Source organism: Anoplopoma fimbria, chromosome 10, assembly GCF_027596085.1.
Source record: "Anoplopoma fimbria isolate UVic2021 breed Golden Eagle Sablefish chromosome 10, Afim_UVic_2022, whole genome shotgun sequence".
In the NCBI taxonomy this organism is placed as follows: domain Eukaryota; kingdom Metazoa; phylum Chordata; class Actinopteri; order Perciformes; family Anoplopomatidae; genus Anoplopoma; species Anoplopoma fimbria.
The window spans coordinates 17,254,163-17,274,672 of NC_072458.1; the positions used below are offsets into that span (position 1 = coordinate 17,254,163).

Genomic DNA, 20,510 nt, shown 5'->3' on the forward strand with positions numbered 1-20,510 from the left:
TTTTGCTTTGATAAATTTGGCTCACTAACTAGAACTTGTGAAAGCTGACCTTCGTGTATGCAAGTAAATGAAAATAAGTGCTCATATATATCATGTTTCTCAGAATCACTTATATAACCTTGCTGAAATGTTAAATTTGAATAAAGATCCTCTCTGAGAAAATTGAAAGACATTAAAGGGAGGGATGTAATTTTTCTAGCCAAACTGTAGGATCAACATATTCAAATACCTTACAGCTGCTCTTAAAACAGCTGCATGCAAAGCGAAATAAGACAAAGGGTGGGTGGATGAAAAGCTTCTTAAGCACAAGCTGAGACTATGGATAACAGTATTATTGCCAAATCTGAAATCTGTTTCAAAATACAAAAATGATACTCGATGTGTTTTTTAAAACTACCCACCAAAATTATCGCTGTTGTAGCTTAATTTCCTTGTTGCCAAAAATTGCAAGAATTCCATTCCTGTGGAGTTATTTATGAAAGGAGCTATTACCACCCTAATCAAAAGCTGCCACAAAACATTTTGATCCACTTGATATCGTTATTGCAGCATTCTGGTTTTAAGAAATGAAGACTTTCACTCCTATTATGTTTCCACCTGTTAGAACATGTGCCATTTTATTTTTTTTAAATCTTTATTCACCCTGATAGCTTTGCATGCATGGTTTAACTTTGCTGAATGTTGATACACAAAATGTGCTGTCACCTGCAAACGCATTTTAACAGAGCTGACTTTTGAGCCCCTGCTGTGTATAAGCTGTGTCGCTGTGTATATGCTGTGTCGCAACATCTAATTTGCTGGAGTTTGAACTGCTCCAGACAAAAGTAATTGTTTGCGGTCATTTGTTATAACAGGAGATAACTGTGCAAATAAACTCTGTGACAGAGCTGGTTTGTTGCTTACAGACAATTTACACTCGCTAACTGTAAGGCTAGAAATGATCCAACTTAATTGGCAGTTAACAATCTCAACAATTTGCTAAATGGAAAGCGGTGGCTGTGGGCTTTGGCACAGGGGACGAGTGGGTTGTTTTTTTAATCACAAGGTTGATTGGTTTGATCCCCAGCTCCTCCTGTTTGCATGTGGAACTGTCTTTGATCATTTTACAACAGCCCATTGCTAGCAAACACTTAGAATGGGTTAAATTCAGGTCAAGTTTCACATGTATGTATTGAAAAAAGTTGAAAAGTTTGAGCTAACAAGCTAACTTTCAGACTGGCAGTTGATAATCTTTATAAATTGTTACCTGGAAGCTAATACGCTCACTTGCTGTCTGGCATTTAACGAAATGTATAACTTGCTAACTCGAACAAGTTATCTAACTTGCTAACTGGCAGTTTATACTTTTTGATAACTTGCTAACTGGAAGCTATCAATCCTTAGAACTTGCTAACTAATACTTAGCAAACTAACCTTCAAACCGGCAGTTAACAAGCTTTCTCAATTGCAACCTGTAGCTATCTTTTTTGACTGGCTAGTGCTCCAACTAGCATGTTAATGGTTAACTAGTCAGCCACAACACTTCACAATGTAGCCCTGCAATGGGACACCAAGTCACCAGACAACAAGTAACTCCTATTTTACAAGGACATCAATTAATCTTGCTGTGCCACTTTATGGTTTGACTTGACACTCTCCCCTGAGATGCCTGAAGAATATGGGCCCCAAGAAAAACTTGTGCTGTCTCTAAAATACTTCTTGCACTTTTATGCACTGTGCTTTCTGTTTTTTTTCCCCCAGTTCACTGTCATGGAAATATATGTTTCATTGCTTGCTGTGATCTGAGTTGCTTGATTTGACCTAGTCTATTATCCTCTGTGGCATACCATCAGGTTTTTTATAAGACAGCCTGATGTTAAGCAAGTACCCGAGGTGAGCGTCTGACTATGGATGAAAGAGGACACTGCTGCACTCAGTCTGCAAAGAATTTAACTCAGGGGAAAAGTGATGGCGGACAAGCTCAGAAGCTCAGAAAGGAAAAATGGAAGGAAGAACTGCTGTTGGAAGGAAGCCATGGAGGGCTGGCAGGGACAGCAAGACGAGGCAGCATGAGAAGCAAGAAGGGATGGAAAGAGAAGAGAAGCAAGATACTTACTTCCCTGTTTATCCGAATCTAAGAGATGCCAAAAGGTTGAAAACGAGGGCGGAAAACAGAGAGAGAGAGAGAGAGAAAGAGAGAGAAAGACAGACAGAAAGTAGGGGAGGAAACAAGAGCTAGTTATTGTGATTAGAGACCAGGAAAAGAGGGTAATGAAATGGTTAGAGAGAAGCTTGCCTTGAGGACCTGTGGATAGAACAATGTTCGAAAGACTCAAATTCCCATGTTTCTGCGCAAAAAGGGCCACTTTTGTGCTATAGTATCATTTCGTCTGAAGCTTCTCACCTTTAGCATGCTACATATTGTTGTTAAGGCTTGGCGTCTACTACACAGATGACACTTCAGCACGTTCTCTAATGAAAGAGGTTATGGGTGTGTGGGCGGCTGTGGCGTAGTGGAGAGCAAGGTAGTTCTCCAATCAGAGGTGGTTCGATACCCGGCCACGGCAGTCGATGTGTCCTTGGGCAAGACACTTAACCCCAAGTTGCTCCCGAAGGCCATCGGTTGCATGAATGTTAGTTAGAGTCTGATGGTAGCCTGTCATCAGTGTGTGAATGGGTGAATGATATGTAATATACTACTGATTGTAAGTCGCTTTGGATAAAAGCGTCTGCTAAATGACTGTAATGTAATGTAAATGTAATGTAATGTTATGGTAGGAGAGATGCCTCAGGAAATACATGCAATTGAATACATTCTCTTAACTGGTCAAGGCGAAGGCTTTTTTTCAAAAGTTGCAGTGTTTTCTGCGGCACTTGACCAGCTCAGTGTTTCTAGGAATTACATCCATATCGGATGATTTCGCACTTCAGGATTCATTCTTGTTTGGTAATAAGTTTGAGTTGACAGTTAACCAACTTGGTTTTGTCTGTTGTTTCTATCAAATATGATTATGATGACTATGACTCATGTCGTCTACATGTACTCAGCAGCTTTATTGATAAAAAGTCAGACAAGCAGTTCATCAATATTATCTAAACTTGTCGGGGCCTCAGGGTGCCATCTTGTGGGCTGCAGAGGTACAAATTGTCAGATTAAATGCATTTATTTTTTCGGGGAATTTACTAAACTAGTTATTTTTATACCCAAATGTTCTCAACAATTAATCTGGATAGAAAAGACATGGTTGCATTATTTCAATGACCAGTTGCATTTGAGTATCACCTAGCCAATCACGACAAACGTGTTTTGCCACTTTTAGCTAGCCAATGTTTCCTTTGATGCAGTGACACAAAATGGACATCAAAAGTGATTTGAGAGACGAAGCTGCGCCAGTTAAATCCCCAAAGCAGGTGGTGAGGAAATATGACCCTGAATACATTACATTTGGAGTCATAACGCCAGGCAGTGATGGGTGACGGTAAACAAAATGTCTATCTCACATTTATCATCACAGCTGACAGTGTCATAACACATATTTACAGCCCAGTTTATCTTTTTCTCCTTTTTTTGTAAAGTTTTGTTTTGATCAGTTATTTTTGAAGGTGGTCCTCACCTTACAGGTTTGGTATAACATTTTCTGTTCACCCATGTGTTCTCTGACAAAACAGTTTGGCTAATACAGCATGTTGTCTGAAATCTGTCTGATTGTCTGACCGTGCTCGTTTCTTACCACATCTGACTTTTTAATGTAGCTTTGTTGTAGAGTTCAGAGATTTCAGAAATGAACTTGGTGAGTACAATGTTGGTATTAATGATGGGAGAGATGGCAAGAACTAACTATTTGAGTGTTAAAATGGGTGATAAGGGCAAATGAAGTGGGTTATCCAGCCCTACCCAGTGGACACAGAAAGACGGACAAAGATACATAGTATACAGAGTATAATCAGTTTTAAAGCAAAGCGGTTTGTGACTGCTATTCAAAGAAATTAGGCATTTTGATTTGTCTCCTCAGCCACTACTTCACATTCTCCTTCCCCACTTTATCTCATTACAAACAAATAACTGTTGATTCCAACACAAGAGTGACAGGCATCCATTCCTGAGCATCAGAGCAATGAAAGACTGTCAGTGGGTGTTTCTAACAGTGAATGCAGAATATTTCAAGAGCTCAGCAAACGACGGCAACAAAAGGAACATCTAAAGATTTGACACAAAAATATCATGTCTTGCTACCCGTGCCAAAGAAAAAATTATGTAAAACTGCATGTGAATGAGGGGACTGAGGGCTGGAACCTTTTCAGTTTAACCTTTTTATAAAAGCAATGTTCCATTTATTCCAACCTTGGCTTCTTCCATGAATCATTTGGAATCATTTCGCTGCAGTGTTGTGAGCCAGGGGTCTTGGCATGACATGCAGGCGGTGCTGTAGACGGCACAGTTAATGACACAAAGGTCCTTGGAGCGTTTGTCCTAATGGAGCCCTCACGGAGCACTAAAGGGGATAAAGTGGCCACGCACGGCCCTGTGAGCTTTGACGTTCCGCTTTAACCAATGCCACCCACATACGCTGAGTCAGGCACCCACTACTGATTGTCCATTTTACATTTCCTTTTGTTCAGCAAACAAAAGCAAAAAAAAACACAGGGTGTAACACAGCAGGCAGAGACCATAGCAACTAACCCTGCAATGAGTGAGAGCTGCAGTTAACAGTGGAGAAAAAAAAAAGGCAAGACTGTTGAGAGCTTCTCATAGTCACCCTCAAATGACTGCTCTGTAATATGTGAGCTGCAGACCACATGGCCTGTGCTGGAGCAAAAAGACAAACTGTCCTTCAGATAGTTTTTTTGTCCATCTAATGCAAAGCTGCTGAGATCTGGCAGGAGTCCATGCTGCTGCTGCTGCTGCTGGAACTGTAGAGGCTCCCTGAGATACTCACTCGAGCCGAACTGTAGGTGAGATCAAAATATCTGAAAGTAGATGAAAGGATCAGCCGTGTGATACGGAGTCCAACTGCCGTGCAATGTGGCCTCACAAAAGCATTTGGGTGAGTCACACGGCCCGCCGCTCCGAGCTTATGGGCTCTTGTAGGATCTCTGGGGCAGCTGCGATTAAATCTCGCCTCAAAGCCTGCATGTACCAGCACACATAGATATCCTGCTATATGTTGTGGGTGGAGTTACTAAATGGGAGTTCAGTGTGAGTAACAGAGAGCTCACACAAACTCAGATGTCAGATATAGAGATGTCTTCTGGTCAAGCACCGGGTCAACCACAACAATAGAAGATGACTAGTATGAGCTCTTAAGGCGGAGCTGTGGGATCAGTAGACAAGAGACGAGGGAGTAGGAGGCAGAGGAGGAGGTAAAATGGGAGCGAAGATGACTCACGTCTATGTAGTTGGCGTTGACATAATCGGAGCTTGGGTCTGCAAGCAGCGAGTGGAGCTTGACTCGATGGCGATCATCTGAAATGCACAAAAAAAGGATTTGGGTTTTGATTTTACAAAAGCAGATCTCAGGCTGTCAAATTAAATAATGGTTAGGGTGTAGAAAGGGACATGACATGCAATAAAAGGTTCCCGACCGGAACCGAACCAGTTATATAGCACGTGCCTTAACAACTTGACCCCTGAATGCCTCATCTGTGAATAATTTGTCTATCAATTAATTGTTTCAGCGCAACATTTCCAATCAACTAAAGGATATTCTTGCTTTTTTAGAAAAGTTTGGCTGCTACAGTATGTAGCATATTCATTTTTCTTTTCATTTAAAATGAACAATTACAGAGAAAGTTAAATTATTTTTTTAATTGCACCCAGTTTAATCTGGACGGAGGACTGAAATGGAGGGAAAAAGATGAATTTAGAAATGTAACCAACTTCATTTGGACATATTCACTGTCTGCTGGGTCTGGGATGAAACCTGCCTCACTATTTAAAAGCTCTGTTTAGTGCCTCATGGCTATTAACGTTATTCCCAGGGCTTTTCCACAATGACTATAAAAAAACACTACGCTGCATTGAGGCTAAGATATGGAGTGTGCGTGCTATGGAGACTAACATTTCCAAAAAACATTACGAACAATCAACTTTAATTAATCAAACCATGAATTTTTTCCTAAAATCAACCACCACTTAACTGGGAGTAAAACTAATTATTGGGTGGCGTTGAACTGACTCGTAAAACAGAGTAGTAGTATCATTAAATGGCGATGTGCTTTACAGTGTATGTATGGACAGCTATAAATGTTAAGATGTGCTGTAACCTGCGGTGAAATAGAGACGGAAACAGAGCCAGGTTTTTATTACTTACGGTTAAGCAGGCTGTCGTGTCTCCCTTTGGCCTTGTCCTTCTTTTTCGTGACGTCCCAGCCATCAAAAAAACTCTGCAAAGTAAAGTTAAAGATCACGCTTAACATTTAATAAGACAAGATATAACAAAATCAAAGGCGCTGCATCTTGAAACTTACAGTAAAAACAACTTTGCCAAATGCACTCCAAAGTGTTACCCTGAGGTTGTCTGAGCAACTTCACTGTTATAGCATCGTGCCAAGTCATCAAAAGACATCTGCCACAACATAGCGAGGAGAGGCTGAGGCTGGGAGGTGACACGCAGCACTGAGAGATGGCTGTGGCCTTGAGGAAGGAAGTGGAGGAGGTGGAGGAGGAGGAGGTGGAGGTGTCCCACTGCAGTCTCTCTCGTTCTACACGCAGCGTGAGGCTCACTGCCTGAAGACGCCACCGCTCTATAATACCTCGGTGTTAAACTGCTAAATTTGAGACAGCTGTTTATGACGCACCCATCTATTAAATCTGGCGGAACAAGATGTGTCATTGAATTTAAATCAATACTATATGTGAGAGGGAAGAGCAGGAGGGAGATAAAAGCTTTATGAGCGTAGATCCTGGGTTGAGTCGTATCATATTCTGTTGCATTTTTTAGCCTCGGCCTGATCTCCCTGCTACATCGGTAGAAACATCCATGCTCTCATCTACCGCCTACCAATCCCCCCTCAGTCACATATTGGGACCACCTGAGACCCCAGCAGACACACGGAAAGCAAGCTGATCAGGGGATTGCATCTGTCACTGGATCCTATACAGGGAATGTTGGTTCCAATCCTGCTTAACAAACCAGCCTTTGTCCAGCACGCTGCAGTTTTTTTGAGCCTCAACAACATTCTGTTCACCTTCCTGGAGCTTTACTTTATTTATTTCCTCTCCATTAGTTTATTAGTTGTATTCATCATGCTCAACCCCTCAAATAATAAACTATGTAACATTAATAAATAATGAAGATGGTATTATTTATTAATGGCCCAGCTAATCTGCTTCATTGGGTGTGTATGGGTTGGCAACATTAGCAAACAACCCAACAGGCGTTGAAATGATGAAATATTGCCAAATCTTGGTTGTTGCATGGAGGTCGGCAACATAAATTCAAACGATGGCAGAAAATTGTGTCTTCATGACAGACCACATGAAATGCAATCCACAAGGAGCCAGCTAATGGTTTGTTTACTTGTCCATTATATCTAACTTCCCACAGCTGCCAACAGCTGATCTGATTTTGACAAAAATAAATCCTCATACTAGAGAAGATTTTAGCCTATATATTACAGACACAGCACATTGTTTTTAAGTATGTGTTGCTCACTGAAATTGCAGCACAGGAATTTGTCTCAGCCAAAGATTTGTTCGAGGTCATTCAGAAACAATTTTGCTATCACTAATCTATTTTTTTGTTGTCTCAGTTCTTTAAAGCTGCATTGATCCATTTTTTTTATGCCACTTGGGGGCAGCAGAACAAGATAAAATACATGTAAGGTATAATTCAATTGTTATGACTAATTTGTTGTAATTGCAGCTTCAATGATCAAATCTAAGGGTTCCTTAACACAAATGTTGGCAGAAATAAATATTGCCTGTTGTTTTCGAATCTAAATGATCAAACTCAATATTGGACATGGCCCAATACCTGGCTGGTAAGTGGTTGGGCTCTACATCATATCACAGTGTTGCAGTGAAGCTGCAGTTCCAGCTGAAAACAAGATGGCAGATTTATGTATAGGAGGGCTGCATCCGTCAGGGAGAATGAGATGCTTTCTGTGAATGTGTTTATTCACTGGCTCTGGTTACAGATGTTTGCTTCCATGCACAACACATACAGTACCCTACCCACTACGAGGGCCGCATATAGAACCCCCCCATAATGCCGTGCAACATGCCTGATCAATGGCAGCAGCCCGACCCTGTGGGAAATAAGGGTTATGAAGTCTGACAGCAGAGTGCACGCTGATTCCCCTCATCTTGTTTATTTCTCCAGGCGATGGGGAGCCATACTGAGGAGTGGAAAAGTGACCCACATATAGATTTTTTTTTTTTTGGGGGGGGGAATTTGGTCGGCCCTCAGGGATCTTAATGAATCGGAAAAAAGGTGCAGCTGGCTTCCTCCAGGTGGATGTGCAAAAAAAACAACTCATCAACACGGCTTGATGCGGAGGACATTATATTAAAGTAAAAAGAAAGCTGAAAGGAGTAACTTCAAAAGCATGAAGTAACTTAGTCCACACGGCACCAGAAAGTCCTGTATATCTGCATTCTGTCTGTAATGCAGATGAAGTGAAACAGCATTTTTACTGCATGCTTATGGGTTTCAAATGCTCCATTTAAGCCTTGTTAAAGTAGACACTGTTATCTGCAGCGCAACAGAGATAGGCTCTTTACACGAACTGCAAAAAAGAAATAAAACAATATCAGCAATTTTGAAATGACACCATCTGTAACATTGTATTTGCTTCTCTTTTCTGTGCCAGCTGGAGAAAGGGAGGTCTGGATGTCAGAGAAATACAATCTCCCAGGTTTGAGCACCTGGGCTGTCATGTGTGTGATTGGTCTTGAGATTGTCCTGCTCACTTGCTGTAAATTGCTTTAAAAATGAAACGACTAACGCACAATCACAGGCATCACAAATATATACAGTATATATATATATATATATATATATATATATATATATATATATATATATAAATATATATATATCTATATATACTATAGTACATGGCCAAAAGTATGTGGCCTATTTTGAGTGAATGCAGCAAGAGATCATACTTGTGCTATTGTCACATTCAAGTAACAGTAACTGTACAGCATCAGCTTTATTTTACACTATTGCATAAAATAAAACGATGTTTTCTGTCACAGGAAATGAGCTCCAAGTGTAAATATCGGCTCTTCTATCATTAGTTTCTCCATCTTTCCAGCCGTACCACAATTTCAGCAGATGATGGGGACTTAACTCACACCTGCTCGGTGAACATGTACATCTTCAGTTAAGTCTCGACTGTTGTAACTAGCTGGAGAAGCGCCAGACATTTATATAATAACTGTGAAACAGGAAAGGGCCTTTCCCCAAACTGTTGGAAGCACAACATCATGATACGTTGCGTAATGATTTCCCCTTATTGGAACTACAGGATGGAGCCAAAACAATGACAAACAGCCCAAGTACTACTAAAGTCTATCTTTCTTTTTCTCCCTCCTACCTCATATTCTTGTTTGAAGCCATATCCCTCAGCCGTCTTCATCTGGTTGATGTGCTGTAGAAGGTCAGCCACCCTTACTGCAGGGTGGAGCTGACCCGTGTGATAAGGCGAGCTCTTCCTCCGACAGTGACGGTGGGGCGAGCCTCCCAGTAAGCTGCTGGACTCGTTGACGGAGCTTCGCTGTTCATCTGGGAACACAAACACGTACAGTTCAAGGCATACCGCTGGCATTATGCACTCTTTTCGACGTGGAGTCTGTGCTTTTTTTATTTTTTATTAATGTAAACTCGGCTGAAAAAGTCTAGGGGGGGGGGAGCTCAAGGAAAGAAAGAAAAAAAGTCAGCGCTTCTGCACAGACATGAGGGCTGACTGGCACTGCAGAATATTCAAACAGACGAGGGACTTGCAGGAGATTTCTCTGTTGAGAGCACCTTATGGTCTGGCAGAACAGATTGGATACATGCTTGGAAGTAAACATGGCTGAAGGTCAGGAAGGAGGGAGCTTCGTCTCTCCAGACACTTTCTCAAGAGTGCCCATATGTTCCTAGCTGTCTTACTTCGAGCGTTGCAGCCGTGGGCATCCATGAAGGAGTGGGCCATCCTCTCGTCCTGCTGGAGAGTGCTCTGCTCTGTCATGCTGCAGTCCAAGGAGCTCAGCTTCCGACTCTTCTCCTGCCTGTAGGACATGGCTGCCTTGTTTATGGCCACCTTCTTCCTACTGTAGAGATGCAGAGAGAGGCAGGAGAATAAAGAAAGAGAGAGAGAGAGAGTGAGAGAGAGAGAGAGAGAGAGAGAGGGGCAGGGAGAAATAATAGACAGAGGACAGCAGAGACGGGGCAGAATGAGAGAAAGACAAGCAAATAGATAAGGAAGAAAGGAAAGGAAGACGGGTGAGGAGATGAGAAATTGGACTGAGGGGGAAATATAAGGGCTACGAGATTGAAACTGGACGAGGGGGGAAGTGCGATTTGGTGATAGCAAAAGAGTGTCAGGGGTGGCGGTGGGGTTGTGGTGAAGGTGGTGGTGGTGGTGCGAAAGGAGAAGGGGGAAGGAAGGGGGAGGGGGTGCTATACTGGAGGATGGGGTGGAGATAACGATGCTCATTTCCACTCTAATAATCCTGGAACTACGAAGGGCAAGCAAGGGGAAGATGGCGTCAGGATGGCGGAGGTGGGAGATGGAGAAAGGAGTAACTTACGGGTAGTAAGGGTAAGAATAGAAGTCCCTTCTGATTAGCATGAGGGAGGAGGAAAGGAGAGAGACAGAGAGTGAGGAGAAAAAAAAAGAGAGGTGACTATGGTTTATCAAGATGGGCATCAGAAAGATTAATGAAGATGCTCAGCGCGTTGGAATGTTCCTAGCAAGCCATCATGAAGCAGGATAAAAAGCATAAAGAATGGAGGACGGGCCCGCTGCCAACCAAAACTCAGCTCTGGACCAATGAAAGCTTTACATTTTTTACATTTTCTGAGGTTTCCCTGCATTACACGTGCATCGATGCCGCTGCATTCAGTATGCTGTTGTCATTTCTTAACCTCTTCCTCTAGTAACAGTTTAAATGCATGGTCACTTTTCATGTAACTATCAGAGAACACACTTGTGCGATTAAATGCACAAATTTAAATGATTTAATTCGTTAATGAATGAAAACATTTGACAGGGAAAATACATTATTTTCAAAGAACTAAAAACCCATAGCAATTTTTTTCAATAGTGCAAATCTGAATTATTAAAAAGTCTTCAAATATCTTTCAAAATGGATTACAAGGCAATTAGTGAGCAGTGAAACAAGACAATCCTTCTTTTGTCAAACTTCTCCAAACTTTTTGATTAAAAATTAAGGAATTTTAATTTTGTAAAGAAAATGTAGGGGGATGGATTAGTATGTGTCTTAAAACCTATCCAAAATTTCTGTCCTTAAAGTAAAGTGTGCAATAACTTTGAAGTTGGTCCAGAGCTGAGTTTTGATGTGCAGCACATCCTTTTTTTTCTCTCCTTTTTTCCGTTGCCTGGGTTTGATCAGCACCCTACTGAATTATGCTGCAGGGAATCTCTGTAATTTTCCCATTGATGACTGAACCAAAACATATTTACATATACAGTCTAACTATATATGAGTGACAATATCTGGTGGCTAAATATAAACACTTCTGCTCCTGTTTCCTCCATGCGGCTGTCTAGCTCCTTTTGTGCCTCCGAGATAGGCCCAATGAATCTTATCAGTCACCGCCTTCTTCCAGACATCCCGTTCACTCTCCCCTCTATTCTCTGTGAGAAAATTCTTCAGGGCAGAGAAGTTCCTCCCTCTTTCAATGAAAAAAAAAATATATATAGCAAAAACAACCTTCCTAACCAATTACTAGCCCATCCACTGGCACCTCACAGCTGCTTGCCTCATGTAATTGAGTGGGCAATGGAATAACATGCCCCTTGATGAAATATTTCACACTCAGATGAGTGTTCCACCATCACCCGGTGTGCTAAGGAAGAATACACTGCAGGTGCGATTGACGACGGAGGTAATTTGCAGGTGGAGAGCAGCCAGCGACTCCAGTGTGAGCAGGCTGCATTTGAATGTGCTCAGCCAACACACAGACCTTGAAATTAAAAGATGAGATGAAACACAAAAGCTTGGCTGAGGCAGCGATGGGAGAATTTAGGATTAATGCTCTACCATTCCACTAACTCTGGTTGTAATTCACTCTCAATGCCAAATGCTTTCTTCAATAGACCCTAGCTGCCAAGTGGGATGGAGATAAATTTACTTCTTTGGATAGGCTACACAGGAACAATAAAACTTTGGACCATTAATGTTTGACTCTGTAAAGGTCTAACCCATCTCTCATCAACTGGGCCTGTGGACACACAAAAACACATTTTCACAGCCACTCACCCTTTCTTGACGATGATGACGATGGCTCCGAGAAGCAGAATGAGCACCACCAGACCGCCGGCGCAGGCCCCGAGGATCAGCCCCATGTCCTCGGCATGCTGGGATACCTCCAGAGCTCGCTTAGAGTCCTTACAGGCAGCTGCAACATGTGAAAGAGAGGTGAGGAAGAGGAGAATGTGTATGACAGCTACTTTGATTATCTATTCAGTTTTAATCCCAAAAACAATGTTTGATGCCAATGAATCATTGTCACATTAACTTCAGCATAATTAACAAAACACTTAAAGAAGATTGGAAGCCTCTGCTGGCCTCGACACTGGAAGTCTACTTTGGCGTAAAATCTGCTGGATTTCTTTGCTTATTTATGTCATAAAAAAAAGAAAGAAAGTGAGCCGTTCTTTTACCGTAGACAGAGGCTTAACGATGAGCCCATCCAAACGACAAAACAAACCTCTTTCCTCATTTAACCCCTCCTGCGGGATCTATATCTAGCTATGCAAATTGTTTTGGTTTCCTTTGACAAGATTTTTATCTGTACATGTTTTTTTTTTAACAATACAGCACTGACAAATGTGGGTGATTTAAAAACATTCCTTGTGTCTTTTCCAGTAACAACGTCTCATTAAAAACGTGATCATTTACAAACCTCACTGTGGAGAGTGTTGATTGAAACTACCCTTCACAGATTTTTACAGAACATACATATTTTTACATGTGCAGATATTAATAAAGATAATATCTTTAAAGAAATACTGACTTGGATATTTGCTGGTACAGCAGTGCACCCGAATGTTGCTTTCGTAGCATCTGCATAGCTAGATGATACTAATGGAAGTGTATAAATGCAAGTTTTTATGCAAGTAGGCTTGAAACACTCATCCTTCTGCACCATCAACACTGACAGGTGAAGGTAATAACTTTCACAGCTATAAAATGTTGTGCATGGCATTGTGGGATTGTTAGCACGTAGTAGTGTTCATGCCATGATGTGTTGATTTGGAATGTTTGTGATAAACTGAAGACTGAAGTGTTCCTTTATGTGTTGAGAAAATGATCCTACTTTTTGAGGGAAATAAAGCCTCTTGGATCAGCTGGAAAATGGACAGTTACAAAGCTGAAAGCTGAAAGGGAGAGAGAATCGCAGTTCTCACAAGGCAGAGACACCACAAACATACGATGGTCTTATAGAATATGATGCATTGCTGAAGGTTAAACTAACCAACCGTATATAGAGGACTTAAAACATGCGGGATGAACATAATGCAGTAATTTATTGTGGATTTAAATTTTTTTACTTATTTAATATTCTTTACTGTGTTATTTCTTGTATATCTTGTTTTTTACTATGTCTCTTGTTTGCACTATCCTCTCTGCTGCTGTAATCCTGCAAATGTCCCCGCTGCGGGACTAATAAAAGGATTATCTTATCTTATTTTAATGCAATAATAATATATATCCTGAAACATAAGACATAAAAATAAAACACTGAAAGGGAACACTTTAGTGCACTGGTACTTTTACTTTAAGTATTTTAAGTACATTTTGCTGATAATAACGTACTTGACTAAGGTTTCGAATGGAGGACTTTTACTTGTAGTGGAATATTTCATCAGTATGGCATTAGTACTTTTACTCCAGTAAAGTGATTCAAGTTTGGGAACTCACTTAGCAAACAGTTAATGTACAAACAGTGGTTTCTAACCATGGCTCCAGATCCTTGACCCGGTCCACCTACTTGTTCATAGTATATACAACTACATTTTTTCTGTTAACTTCTATAAGCACAACAGTATGATTAATTAATGATGATTAAGCCTTTATTAGTCCCACAATGGGGAAATTACAATTCTCTGCATTTGACCCATCCCGGAGGAGCAGTGGGCTGCTAAGAAGCGCCCGGGGAGCAACTTGGGGTTAGGTGTCTTGCTCAAGGACACCTCGGCACGTTGACTCAAGAGGGGTTCGAACCACCAACCTTGTGGTTACGGGATGAGCGGCTGTGGCACCCCTCTACCTCGTGTGCCACAGCCGCCATTGATTGGTTCATAAATATGAACCAATCATGTTTTAATCAATTAAGATCAAAAAGTTTCTTTAAGCCGTTTGTCACAAGAGGTTTGACTGTCCAACACACATTGTATGTAAAGGAACGATGGAGTGATTTAAATCAATCTGAGCAATTTGACTCCAGTTTATTTACAAAAGAAACACAATGTAAGGTAATTTTTGTATTTCGAAAATCTATTAACATGCTTTCTATTTCATCTGTCTGCACAGTCTGAAAAGTAAATAAAAGCTGTCAAAAGAATCTAGTGGATTAACAGGTACAATATTTAACTCTGAGATATGGTGGAGTAAAAAGCACATATTTATTTACAATATGCATGTGGAGTAGATTTTAGTGGTGGATTGCAAACCACCTGTATACCGTGCTAGACCTCTACACAGGCGGATGCTTGGGTCTTATTTGAACTCGCGGATATTGACATTGATTTGCCCTCAAAGTGGACACTGCTTTTATTTTGTTCCATTAAGAGAATCTTTTGAAGGCCTTATGGAGGGCATTCATGTTGTGTCTTTAACCTGTTGTAACGGTACCCCGGATTGCACCCTGTTAGAAATACTTAAATTACCAGGAAAAGTCGTTTTCGTACAGAGTTAGGCTTCTTCATAGCTCTTCGTGCATTGAGCTGCCTGGAGATAATATTTTCATAAAACCTATCACAGTGATACTTCAAAGACTGCAGCTCACTTTCAAGTCTAATTTATATAATATGCGACCATCGATGGATACAAAAAAGCTTGTAGGTGTTGTGGATCCGATGGCGTCTGTTACAGTAATCTGGGCATGGTGATTGCAGAGCACTGACAGGATAAGGAGCCTCACACTCTGCGGTGTTAAATGCACCGGGCTGACTCACCCATGAGGGACTGAGGTGTGTTAAAGGTCGCCGCAAAACTAGTTTGAGCTTTCACAGGAGAGACAATCGTCACCAAGGTTGTGTATTACTTATTATTTCACAGTATGTGAGACGGGCACTATTTCACACTATTTCATTGCACTGATATCAGCAACGTTCTGGAAAAGGGGAGCTAAACATGTTTGGCTCGGGTGAGACGACACACTGGTTATCTTAGCAAACTGATGCATGGTCTCATTCAGGCAGCTATTTCCCCCCCAGCCATATGTCACAGTCTCAGTGCATTTCTGTCTGCATTCCCCATCTCAGCTAGCCGAGAGCATGAAATCTCCCTCTATGAATCATCTGCGCTCCCTGTTGTGTTATATATAAAAGGTGAAAAATCGCTATTAAGTAAGAATGAATTGTAGGAGCATTATTAGTCTTCTGGCAGCTGTGTTATTCATTAACAAGGCCATCTCAGTGATGAGAAAACAAATAAGGTGGGGAATAAAACAAAATGCAGAGAGACGGAATCATTTAAGGGTCTCAGGCATGGATTGACGAGTTTGCCAGCACAATTGAATCGGACAACATTTCTGTATTTTAACAAAGCAACTAAGCTTCACAAGGAAGGTTGTCTATGTTTCAGTGTGGCTGAGAAGAGAGAGAAAGAAAATAAAAGCCTTTACACTGAGGCAGAATGCTGAGTTTGGCGTGATAAGCTGTGGATTGGTGGTGACTATAGCTCCTGGCAGACAATGCAGCCTGACAGACTTGCCATAATCACACAAATCATGCTGGGTGACTCATTCTGCTTTAAGGGCCATTTTTAGAAATTGGTTATCACACTAAATTTCTCTGCACCAGAAAAAAAACCCAAAATCCAGCAGTTGTTCTGCAAGTAGATCCGAAAGGGATAACATCACATAGTACATTACAAAAGGAATTTTCTTTGCCATGTGTTTTTATGATGACTCTGATGGAGGCCATGAGCCGAAATGTGCTGGTATGACAATAAAGTTGATCTTGTGTTGCAGGAGTTTTGACCTCTTCAAAAAGCATTCAAGAAAGGTCTTAACAGCATCTGTGCTGGAGTCATCGACAGTAGCTCAACACGGATAAAAAGAAGTAGCTAATAACATTTGTATTTCTGTCAAAAAGATTCTCAGAGCAGCAGAATGGCGAGTGTGGCATAACTATGCTGTAAGGGCTGAGGAAATGTACATCATGCAATTTCAGAATTAACAGCACATCAAAAGAAAATTAAAACGAGGGCAGCTCAGAAGAAAAAAAAAAATGTGAGTCACATTTGAAAAACCCACTCATCTAATATAAGCTGGTTTCAAATAAAAGGTCTGGGCCACTTCATTCAAATGTCACATAGATTTTAAGCTAAATTTTCAAACGCTGCACAGGCTGATTGTCGATGTGATGCTTTTCTAGCGGCGTAGCTGACATGAATTAAAGCCTGCTTTTTGTCGCAGAATGGTGAGCCGTTCAAGACGATTTGATTTGATTAGTAACATGATCTCTCTGTTCTTTCGTGTCATATAATCTGTGCCATATTTCATCTGAGGACAAACACAACAACAAAGAAAAGCACCCGGGTGGCGAGGGGGCCAGGTGTCCCAGTGAACACAGCTGGCAGCATCTGTGTGCGTGGGAAGCTGGTGAAAGGAAATGAAAAGCAGCCAGGAACGGTCTTAACGGGACCTCCGTGGCACCTCTGGAGTCACATCAGCATGTCCTCTGGGCCTGCCTGCCAAAGCCGTATATATATATATATATATATATATATATATATATGCAGAACTACTGTAGAAAAATGGCTCCTATAAATACACTTGCAACCTTTCTCGTCCGTGGACGTGACATGCCGGCAGACAAAAGCAAAGGCAGAATTCTTTGATTTCATCGCACTTCAGATAAGAAAGAGTTCAGGGAGAGGAATCCAATTTAACTGCCACCTTTTCTCAAGAGCACTACAAACTTCAGATATAATTCAGTGGGGGGGAGGAAGGAAGAGGGGGGGGGGGGGGGGGCGCAGCTTCATTTCTCTCCCCTCTCCCCCTATTGTTTGAACTGAGAGCCTTCTATCTGTGTCTCTCTCTCAAGCAAACACCCCCGGTCGCTTCCTCTCTCACGGAGCGAAAAAAAAAAAAAAAAAAAAAAAAAAAAAGGATACGTTGCTGCAATCTGGATTTCAAAGGCATCCGAGCCTTTGGGGTTTGCCAAAATGTCAGTGTCAGTGATTCAAGAGGAACCGAGAGAGAGAGAGAGAGAGAGAGAGAGAGAGAGAGAGAGAGAGAGAGAGAGAGGACACGGACACATGTTTGCTTTCACCTCTCTTCCTGTGTCTCAAGTGTGGGGAGATTGGCAGAGGGGGCTTCTTCCCCTGCGGCGCCCAAAAAACAACACTAAGTCCGCTTCAAATCTCTTAGGCAGCCGCCTGAGCCAGGATAACTGTCGAAGTCTGTGACACGCACCCCGAACCACGAGGGTGAAACCAACGGAACCGCAAATATATCCTCCTGTGGTTATGATCACCCAGAGAGTTAGCCAGGGAAGAGAAAGTCTGGGGTTTCTGTCTCACCTTGGTGCTGCAACAGTGGCGATTTCAGGATATTATTTTTTTATTTTCATACCCTCATAAACAAACAATGATAGCATTTTTCTGCAGCAGCTTAATTGCTGAGACATGGGGATACGACACTGCAAGACACAGTTTTAATAAAGGAGTCCGTGGGGCAACCACATGAGCAGAGAGATGCAGAACAAGTCCCCAGTATAACCTCATTATCTTAGCTATTGCAATCATTATCATCCATTAGAATCTTCCAATCAATGCGAATACAGCCACAAAGTAGCTCTGAGATATTATAACGCGGATCTTACAAATACGACGGGGTTAAGATGATGACTGCAAAGTTCAAATTCATTTTTACCTCAGAGTAAGTGGTTTTAGATGAAAGGCTTCAACAAGGGACTTTTTAAAATCCTGTCTGACTGCTAATGTATTTGCAGCAGGACCCCATTTGTAAAGCCGACATTAGCGTCCCCTGCAATCCCATTTTTGTTAACAATGAAGCTCATAAGTGAATAAAAGTTAGTGGGCTTTAATATGGACGACTCAAGGGCAGTCAACAGTGTCGTCCAACACACTAATCATATTCCACAGTTAAATGTATTACACCTTCAGTATGACCATCCATTGTTAACAGTAAATCAAGTATTTTATCATAGTATTTGTCTGTATATATATTTTAGCTATTGTGGATTTTTTATTTTTTTTAGTTATTAAATATTTATTACTGTGTTATTACTTATTTATAATATTTTAACTTGTTTTTTTACTATGTCTCTTAGTTTGCACTATCCTCTCTGCTGCTGTAATCCTGCAAATTTCCCCGCTGCGGGACTAATAAAGGATTATTTTATAATCCTTGATTATCTTATCTTATATTATCTTATATTATGAAGCTTCTCGGCTATAGCTACCATTACACTAGCATCTGTACAGTAACTCAGAGCAATTTCTCTTACAGGATTTCTGCCATTGGTCTTCTTGAACAAGTTAAGCATGTTCCTGGGACTACTATTCATAAAATGTTGTTATTTGCATTGTTACAAATGTCAGTGTGTGACACTTTTTAACTTATAGTGCCTTCGATATTTGGAATCGCCATACAGTTGAGGCTCCATCTGCACTAAGAGAAGAGCACCATCATCTTGTTTTGTGCTCTCTGTGTGCTGTACATCTATTCACCAATCCACTTGGATAGCTTACAATGTAAAAGGCACAAAAGAAGAGGCCAGCAGATAGCCTCTGTGATTGTCATGTTTGAGCTATACCGAATCAAAGTTAATGCGACAATGAGTTATTGATGTGGAAATGTCCGTGGAGCACCTTTGAAAATTGAAAAGGAAAACAAGTGTTACCTTTGCGGGCAATCCGAATGCAGTTAATTCTGGTCTCCTGTGAGTGAAAGAAGAAAAAGGCTGAGTTAATTCATTTGGCTCGGTACCACGAAGACACAGTGATTAGCAGGAAAGAACGACTAACTAGTTGATTAATTATGAGTCAGTCCGTCGAAATCCATGACCTTGTCTAAAACATGCGACTCAGGGGGCCGTGTGTGGCAAAGTCACCCAGACCTTTGCAATGTGGTCGAAATAATTGAAATTTCCAAGTGGATGACATCTACTTGTAATATGAGAGACCTCTGCTCCTCTCCACCATTTGAGGTTTCCCACTCGGGTCCACTGATTGGCTCCACCTCCCACCCCCAAAAACAGCCACCTCTATCCCAGAGAAAGAGGGCCATGTTACCCAAATTAGGATTTAAGGAAGTTAAATCAGCCTTTATGGGCAATTATGCTAATCTGTGCTCTGGGATTGGAGTCAAAAACCTTTCACCTACAACGGTTGCCAAATTAGCTTTTTTAATTGGAAATCTGTTTCGAGTGGATTCTCATCTCCTCTCATCTCTTACAGTGACAGATAAGTCATATTTACTCCCACCCGGGGGTTATTAAAGCAGCAGCAGGTAGTATGTCATATGTGTCATCCTGTCCTCTCTCAAGGGGGGCTTTTGGCTGCTGAAACGGACACCAGTGCTTGTCAAAGGAATGTTAATGCAGCTGAACCTGCAATCTAGTTAAGACGAGGAATATCCAGCATATTGGATCGCTCATCCTTGGGGTGGATTTCGATGACATTTTATCAAATTCGATTTCAGTATTGTCTCGGCCTTTCAATTCTGAATCCTTTGTAATCCCTTACAGAATCAAATGGGGTTTTGTTTACAAAGTTTGTAAGTAAATGGGAAAGTTATAAATAACAAAAAACTTGTCAGAGTGTACATTAATACTACAGATTTGAGAGTTAGCCTGGTTAATGTTTAAAATTGTGAGACGCTATGAATTGTATTAAATGTATCAACCACATTGAAATAAAAGCATTCTAACCCTGCACACCTGAATATTCTGCAGTTCCTGATTCAGAAAATCATACTTGAGATACAGTATTATTACCCTAAAATTATTATTACCCTAAAATTGTTATGATCTGCTTCCCATTCAGTCTCCTTTGAGCTCTATTTTTGGTCTCCACCAACTCCTCAATTAAATATCTGTTTCTTTAGCTGATAAATGCCCAATTGTGTTCACCAGCTAGTTTCTAACTTCCT

General features: G+C 41.2%; 1 protein-coding gene across 1 annotated transcript in view; it reads right to left on the reverse strand.

The window, feature by feature from the left end:
* Nucleotides 1-20,510, reverse strand: part of ptprua (protein tyrosine phosphatase receptor type Ua) — a 174,574-nt gene that overhangs the window by 23,709 nt on the left and 130,355 nt on the right. Inside the window, exons 13-19 of the mRNA XM_054606668.1 lie at nucleotides 19,261-19,297; nucleotides 12,419-12,557; nucleotides 10,724-10,753; nucleotides 10,083-10,243; nucleotides 9,526-9,713; nucleotides 6,291-6,363; nucleotides 5,367-5,443 (exon numbers count right to left, since the gene is read on the reverse strand). Of these exons, the coding sequence (XP_054462643.1) occupies nucleotides 5,367-5,443; nucleotides 6,291-6,363; nucleotides 9,526-9,713; nucleotides 10,083-10,243; nucleotides 10,724-10,753; nucleotides 12,419-12,557; nucleotides 19,261-19,297 (705 nt within the window). The remainder of the gene's footprint in view (nucleotides 1-5,366; nucleotides 5,444-6,290; nucleotides 6,364-9,525; nucleotides 9,714-10,082; nucleotides 10,244-10,723; nucleotides 10,754-12,418; nucleotides 12,558-19,260; nucleotides 19,298-20,510) is intronic.